Source organism: Triticum urartu, chromosome 5, assembly GCF_003073215.2.
Source record: "Triticum urartu cultivar G1812 chromosome 5, Tu2.1, whole genome shotgun sequence".
Lineage (NCBI taxonomy): Eukaryota > Viridiplantae > Streptophyta > Magnoliopsida > Poales > Poaceae > Triticum > Triticum urartu.
In genome coordinates this window covers 31,090,743-31,099,034 of record NC_053026.1, presented here as the reverse complement: position 1 = coordinate 31,099,034, position 8,292 = coordinate 31,090,743, and the positions used below count along the sequence as shown (strand labels likewise).

Sequence of the window (8,292 nt, the reverse complement as noted above, 5' to 3'; positions counted from 1 at the left end):
ATATTTGCACATATTTATTTCAATTTTAAGAAGACAAGTCCAACTGCATACTCGGAATTTTAGGGTACCCTCAAACAAACATGAGCCTCTAATTTTGGGGAAATGAGAACCGTGGCTTAGCCCCGTGGTCAGCAGGCTGTGAAAACCTGCGCACCTGCCCGAGTCCGGGTGCCCCTACTCGCATTCCCAGCATGTACTCACCATCGCATTCCCAGCATGTACACACCAGTCTCCTAAATGATTCTTACAATGCATTGTAAGAAATATCCAAAATCATTTATCCTCGGGAAAATAATAGTAGCATCATTGTTTCACACAGTTTTCTTACATTCGAGTTGCCCCCTCTCTCCCCCTCAAGTGAAAATCTCTATCTAGGTTGAAATCCAAGTGAAATACATGTGTTGTTTGGACCCATAGGAAAATAAATCTAATTTCAAGCAATTTCAAAGCAAAAAAAAAACTCAAATAGACCATTTAACTTACAATAATTTTTTGAATATTACTTACCTCTTGGGTAAAGCTGACTATTATGCTAGCATTTAACAATGTAATATTTCTATTAAAGATGGTTTTACAGTTACGCATGCAATAGAGAATTGCCGAGGACCATGTCACCGGACATTAGAATTCATGCAAGTGTAAACAGGATTAAACACATATTTATCTCACGGAAATTTTGAAATGAACTAGAATGTGTATATCGACATGTCGAACACAACTTGGTAAATATCAAGAGGAATATCTCACTATTTATAAAAAAAAACTACTCCCTCTGTAAACTAATATAAGAGTGTTTAGATCGCTATAGTGATCTAAACACTCTTATATTAGTTTACCGAGGGAGTACAAAAAAGAGTACTACAAATAATTCACATTTCCACGAGAAATTAAAAAGTCTCACATTTTTTAATTATGGTTGGCTTCATTGAAACGTGCCACAAATAATTAAAATGTATGTTTAATGTTTGTGTTATATTTCTTAAAATATTTTGAAATAATACTCAAATAATAGATATGTGTATGTAATTTCTAAATATATTTGAAACTATATTAAATAGAAAAATATGCCTATATAAAATGTTTTTATATTTGATAGAAAAATTCTATAGTATTGATCAATAATTTATAGAAGTGTCAATTGAAAAATTTACGGAAATAATTGAAAAATATGTGAAATAGTTTTCTAACATTTATAATTTTATTCACATATGATTGAAATAATTGAAAGAACCATGGAAACATTTAAATTGCATATGTAAATATGTCCAAGTAATGAAAAATTGGCACCCTCGTAAATTTTTCTGATAGAAAAAATAGTAAAAGGTTTTAAATTTTGGTCAATGTTTGTGAATTATGTAAGTTTTAAAAAAATGAATTTTTTTATCAATTTATGTTCTAAAAATACTGCTATTTTTTTGTTGGTAAAATAAAAGAATATTCAGGGGGAAATGATCTTATAAAAAATTAGGATAACAGTAATTTCTTTGAAATATTATTTTGGAGAATCATGGTGAGGCTATATGAAATGTTGTTGAATTTATTTTTAGTTTTACTGAAATATTAAGTAAAAATATTTTAACTATATGAAATTTGTGTTAGGTACTATACAATAATAATTTTTTTTAAAGTCAAACTGTGATAATTTTTTAAAAAAATGTTTAGAAAATTAAGAAAAAAAATGAAAATCATGTGCAATGTGTGTGTAATGTACCTTAAATTAATTAAATATGACTGAAAGGATTGAAATTTGTGAGCGTATTGATGAAGTTTGTTTGCCACAACGAAACGTGCGAAATATAAACTGGAGATAGAAATCACTAACGGAAATAATCAAAGAGAATAGGATGTGGTGTGGTATTGCGTACCTTTGGAGGTGGCAGCATGCGATTGGTTGAGAGCACTCGTGAGAAATGCTCTCGCAGCAACACGAGACACAACACAAGTACTAGTAGTACGCGCGTGGTGGGAAATCCCCAAATTGCCCCCACATGAGCATACGTACATAGGCAGAGGAAGAAAAAAGAAAGGAGACGAGAAGAAAAAGAAAGAAAAAAAGAGTGGAGAGGAAGGGAAGGGAAGGGAACGGAAAAGCATTCTATGAGAACAGGTTTCATGTGAGACTTATCCTGATGAATGACACGTGGCATTCACAAATTAGAAAGCATCTACCCTATCCTTCATTTGAAATTAGGAGAGAAAAGATTAGATGCTTTGGGATTTGTAAATACCACGTGTCATCCATTAAGACGGGTCTTACCTACTAACCATGAGACCTGGTCTTATAATTTTTTTTTTCGAAGGGAACGCGGTCGTGACTGAAGTGGGGAGTGAGGCACCACGTGGTCTCCTGCCACTCACCTTGGGCCGTTTCAACACTCCTCCCCTCCCCTCCCCTGTCCCGCCTCCCCCCTCCCAAACTCTATAAATATAGCTCTCCCACTCCCACCCTTCCCCATCTCATCTCACTCCCTCACTTCCTCTCCCCTCTCACCCGAACGCCAATCATCCGCGCTCGCCGGAGCATCGAATCGAATCGAACCGGCCGGACTCCCGCCTTCTTCTCCTTCTTCTTCTTCCGAGGACCAGCGATGCAGACTCTGTCCGCGCAGCCCCTCGCCTCCTCCTCTTCCTCGATACAGCGCCAAAATGGGCGCCGACGGGGCAACAGCTCCGTCCGGTTCGCGCCCCGCGCGGCCGCCGCGGCGGCCGACTCGGTGCTGATCGCCGCCTCCACCAGCACGGCCCGCCCGCCGGCGTACCTGCCATCGCCCTCCACCAGGAAGGTCCCCGGGTACGAGCAGTCCGCGCCGCCTGCCATTGCCTCGCCGCAGAAGCAGGGGAGCAGCAAGGACGGGCAGAGCAAGGGCGGCCTCAACTTCTTCCAGCGCGCGGCGGCCGCGGCGCTCGACGCCTTCGAGGAGGGGTTCATCCACAATGTCCTGGAGCGGCCCCACGCGCTGCCGCGCACCGCCGACCCCGCCGTGCAGATCGCCGGCAACTTCGCCCCCGTCGGCGAGCAGGCCCCCGTGCGCGCGCTCCCGGTCTCCGGCCGCATCCCGCCCTTCATCAACGGCGTCTACGCCCGCAACGGCGCCAACCCCTGCTTCGAGCCCACGGCGGGGCACCACCTCTTCGACGGCGACGGCATGGTGCACGCCATCCGCATCCGCAACGGCGCCGCCGAGTCCTACGCCTGCCGCTACACCGAGACGGCCCGCCTCTCCCAGGAGCGCGCCGTCGGGAGGCCCGTTTTCCCTAAGACCATCGGCGAGCTCCACGGCCACTCTGGCATCGCGAGGCTGGCACTGTTCTACGCGCGCGGCGCCTGCGGCCTCGTCGACCCGTCCCACGGCACCGGCGTCGCCAACGCCGGCCTCGTCTACTTCAACGGCCGCCTCCTCGCCATGTCCGAGGACGACCTCCCGTACCAGGTCCGCGTCACCGCCGGCGGCGACCTCGAGACCGTCGGCCGCTACGACTTCGACGGCCAGCTCGACTGCGCCATGATCGCGCACCCCAAGCTCGACCCCGTCTCCGGCGAGCTCTTCGCGCTCAGCTACGATGTCATCAAGAAGCCGTACCTCAAGTACTTCTACTTCCACGCCGACGGCACCAAGGCCGCCGACGTCGAGATCGAGCTCGACCAGCCCACCATGATCCACGACTTCGCCATCACCGAGAACTTCGTCGTCGTGCCCGACCACCAGATGGTGTTCAAGCTCGCCGAGATGTTCCGCGGCGGCTCGCCGGTGATGCTCGACAAGGAGAAGACCTCCCGCTTCGGCGTCCTCCCCAAGTACGCCAAGGACTCGTCGGAGATGATGTGGGTGGACGTGCCCGACTGCTTCTGCTTCCACCTCTGGAACTCGTGGGAGGAGCCGGAGACGGACGAGGTGGTGGTGATCGGCTCCTGCATGACCCCCGCCGACTCCATCTTCAACGACACGGACGACCACCTCGAGAGCGTGCTCACCGAGATCCGGCTCAACACGCGCACCGGCGAGTCCACGCGGCGGGCCATCCTGCCGCTGGAGAGCCAGGTGAACCTCGAGGTGGGCATGGTGAACCGCAACATGCTGGGCCGGAAGACGAGGTACGCCTACCTGGCCGTGGCCGAGCCGTGGCCCAAGGTGTCCGGGTTCGCCAAGGTGGACCTGGTGACCGGCGAGCTCACCAAGTTCGAGTACGGCGAGGGCCGGTTCGGCGGCGAGCCGTGCTTCGTGCCCATGGACGGCGAGCACGCCCGCCCCGGCGCCGAGGACGACGGCTACGTGCTGTCCTTCGTGCGCGACGAGGCCGCCGGCACATCCGAGCTCCTGGTCGTGAACGCGGCCGACATGCGGCTCGAGGCCACCGTGCAGCTGCCGTCCCGCGTCCCCTACGGCTTCCACGGCACATTCATCGGCGCCGCCGACCTCGACGCCCAGCACTAATCGATTCCTTGGTTCTTTGGCCACACCTGCCCCCGCCATTGGCCCTCTCGCTCTCATCACTCCGAGCTTCTCGGAGGCAGAGAAGCAGAGGACGAGCAGAAATGTGGAGGGAAAAGCTTTTCCAGAGGGAGCCACACAGGAGGTCCCCGGAAGCGGTTGCCCCAAGGCATGGATACAGTTAGCGGCGGTTACACACCATCACTCTCTCTTCATCACTTGGTTTTTTGGTCACTTTTTTTTTACCTTTTCACCTTTTACCCATATTAGTAAATGGTAAATCAGTTAGGGTAGTAATACTAGTGGAGTTTAGGGAGGGAGAGAGCTTGAAGCTCTGGCACTGTGGGTGTACAGGGTGCTGAGAGCTCAGCTGGATTCTGTTCTTCTAGAGAGAGAGAGAGAGAGACCCAAGAGAGGGGAATTGAACCACCCAGTTGTGCTGGAGCTGGAGTGACTCCTGCAACTGAGGTGCTGTTGGGGACTCAATTCCTTCTCTCTGCTGTGTATATATACTCCTCATGATCACTGTCATGTCATATAGTAAAGCTTGATCATGTTCATCTTCCTTCCAATGTGTCTATGTGCTCTGCTCTGCTCACCAAACGCCCCTCTCTCTTTCTATCATGTCTGACTGAATTGTCTTGCTCACCGATAATTCAACTCGGAGCTCGGGCTCATCTATATCGGTGAACAGTAAAACTAAATTAAATCGTAAAAAATAAAAAAACCTGAAACCTTTTTGGACGCAAGATGCTTGAGTGCGCGAGGTGCGTGCGAAAATCCGTGGGCATATAACATTGGAGGAGCTCGCCCGCCAAAAAAAATCAGGTATGAACATTGTGTTTTTTCAAACTTTCTCACAAGCCTGAAAATTGAGTTTTTTACCACGACCTACTCGAATGTAAAAACTCTACCAAATTTAGCACAGGCATCACACATTCGACCATATTGCACCAAAAAAATAAATTTTTTTTTGAATTTTTCTGCTATTTAAACGATTTTACTATTCACACAAAGAGCATCTGCGCCTGGGTGCAGAAACGCCGCATCCCTTACTTATCTTTGTACTCAGTAAGTCTCTCTGTTTTCACTGAACTGGTGTGCTCATCAGATAAATCCGGGCGTGTGTGTCGGCTTGTGGGGTTTCTGTTGGCTTGTTGTTCCTGTTCCTGTTCCTGCGTGCGGCCGCATTATTTGCATAGCAAGGTTGGTGCCACATTAAAACACCGGCCTTTGCCTTTGCCTTTTGCTTGGTTGCCTTTTTTTTCTTTGCCTTTTGCTTGCTTTCGCCCCTACACCACACACAATCTGTGGGGCTGCTCATCTTTTTGTTTGTTTGGTGGTGTCTGTCTCCTTCTCCTTCAATTTGGGGAGAATTGATTCAGATGCCTGCCTTCGGTTTGAGGCGAATTGATGATTGGAGACCACCGTCCTCCATTCAATCTTTTTTTTGGGGGGGGGGGGGGGGGGGGGTGAATTTGCATGTGAAAAGCAAGAGTTGTGGTGAATTGAACTCAACCTTCCAATCATAATTGGTCTGTGATCCAAACATGGAGATTTCACTGTAATTTTAAGGGTTTTATTGTGTTGTAAATCTCCCTTCTTTTGCGAGAAATCTTTCGACCTATTCATCAGCTGTCAAGATAGTATAAAGAACACCAAAAATAAAAAAAAATATACATCCAATTCCATAAACCACCGACTACAAACACTAGAGCGAGCCAAAGGCGTTGCTGTCATCGTTCCTCCCTCCTCGGAGCCGGTAAAATATTTTTGCCATTGTAGTAAAGCCCCATAAAACCAACGCACCGGAACAACAATCATCGCCGGTGAAGAGAAGTGTAGATCGGAATGATCCAATCTGCAGACACACAGATGTAGTCGAACGAAGACCCGATCCAAACGGATCCACCAAAGACAAATGCCCGACAGGATCTCACAAGATCTGCCGCTGACACACCTCTACATGTCGTCTGACGATGCTAGAAGCACCCCCGGGATAGAGGCTGGGCCGGAAGAATCTTATTCCATCTTCAGAAAGTTGCCATTGTCTGGTCTTCCTGATTACAGCACAAACCCTAACAAATTATCTTCACAAAAGTCTAATTTGTTGAATCGAAATGAAGCCAAGAAGATACAAACAAAATGAGCGTACACCTGACCTCTGGATAAATAACATGCACACAGCAAACACTAGCGTGCACAAAAAATCACCGGCCTCACACGTTCCTGGAATCTACACTGAGCTAATGAAGCAGGTAACCCAACAGCCGTCACTGCTCTCTCCGCCGTTTAGTGCATCAAAAGACAAAATCATCTTGGCATTCAAGGTGATAAAAACTAAGCCAATCCCAAAGTGGCTTCACATTTGAAAAATTAAGGTGCCTTTAAATGTGGTTTGTTCACAAGAAAGTTATTTTGACTAGGGACAACTTGACAAAGCGTACTTGAGAAGGTAGTAAACGGTATTGTTTCTGTGATGAAGATGAGCCTATCCAACATCTTTTTCTCAAATGCCCACTATCCAAATTACTATGGTGTACATTACATGTATCTTTTAATGTCAGTCCTCCTAGTAGCATTGTCGCTTTATTTGGGACGTGGCTAAATGGGGTAGAGTCTAAAACAGCGGCGCATATTCGAGTCGGAGTGTGTGCATTAATTTGGACTATATGGAACTATCAAAATGTCGTGATTTTTAACAGACAAAGCATCACAATTTTTTTGCAGGTCACCTACCGCGTTGGATCCGTCCATGGTCGTTACTCAGCCATGAGGAAGCCAAGGGGCATATGACTTATGGGTGCAACCGTTCAGTTGTACGGGAAACTTACAACCGGTTTGGATGGCGGTCCTATTTTTGCCAGTTGTGACAATTTTTATTTTATTATGAGTGCTTGTGCAGATTTGTATCGACCTAAGTACTTGACGACTACTTTTGTTTAGTAATATGTCTACATGATCATCTTGATGCAAAGTCCATGAATAATCTTTCTTTAATAAAGAAAATCTTGGCATTCAAGGAAAGAAAAATCAGCTTTTATTTCCCATGTCCTCGTAGAAATCAAGAAGCAGCCGGGAAGAAGACACTGTTGAGCTGCATAAGAAGTTGAGTTGCTCTTCCTTCTCTGCCAACAAAGAAGCAAGACAATCAGATTGTCCAACTGCTTCTCCCTCTAGGAATTCCCTGGTTCCGAAAAGTCATTTCTTGGCCGCATGCATCCCCGTGAGCATTTCACCAAGGAAAGGAGGAGAAACACAAACTAATCCTGGCAGCGGAGAAGACTCCTTTTCTGTCCTAACTCAGGCACGCCAGAAAGAAGAAGCGTGTGCCGAGTGGCCAAGTAAGTGAGTCATGAGATGACGATGCGGAGCCGCGAAGAAGAAAAGAAGGTTCGGACAGCAGACAGTTGTGAGGAGGAGGGTTCTGGAAGACGCCGTCAACCTCCTGCCTTCCAAGGGGATTTCGGCGTCAACCTTTTAACCCCTGTCCATGTTGGCTCTCCGCACTTGCAGCGGCCAGAGAGAGACACACGGACAAACATCTAGATGGCTAGACAGACAGACTCATTGGAAGCGATATCTTTTCCAGCCCTAGCGTTCCAGAAACTTCTTCTGCTGCGCCAGCCCAGTTGCGGCCATGCATGCATGTTCGGCACGACCAAACTCCGTCTACCCCTACTCGCACATACGCTGGCTCTCGAAATAGACGGCACGGCAGGCGGCTGTCTGGTTTCAGGTAGGATTAGGCGCAGTCTCTTCTTCTTTTCTTAACGCAACGCGGGAGCTCCACGTCTTCTTCCGGCGAGAGCTGGTGGAAGCGAAATAGATACGGCACGCGCTCGGCGTCCTCTTGCTGCAA

The 8,292-nt window shown here is 47.7% G+C and overlaps 1 protein-coding gene across 1 annotated transcript; it reads left to right on the top strand.

Moving 5' to 3' along the window:
• The first annotated feature begins 2,460 nt into the window (after nt 1-2,460).
• On the top strand, nt 2,461-4,995 carry LOC125507698 (9-cis-epoxycarotenoid dioxygenase NCED5, chloroplastic-like). Its single transcript, XM_048672183.1, has one exon. The coding sequence runs from the start codon at nt 2,589-2,591 to the stop codon at nt 4,431-4,433; it is 1,845 nt and encodes a 614-aa protein (XP_048528140.1). The 5' UTR covers nt 2,461-2,588; the 3' UTR covers nt 4,434-4,995.
• The last annotated feature ends 3,297 nt before the right edge of the window (nt 4,996-8,292 follow it).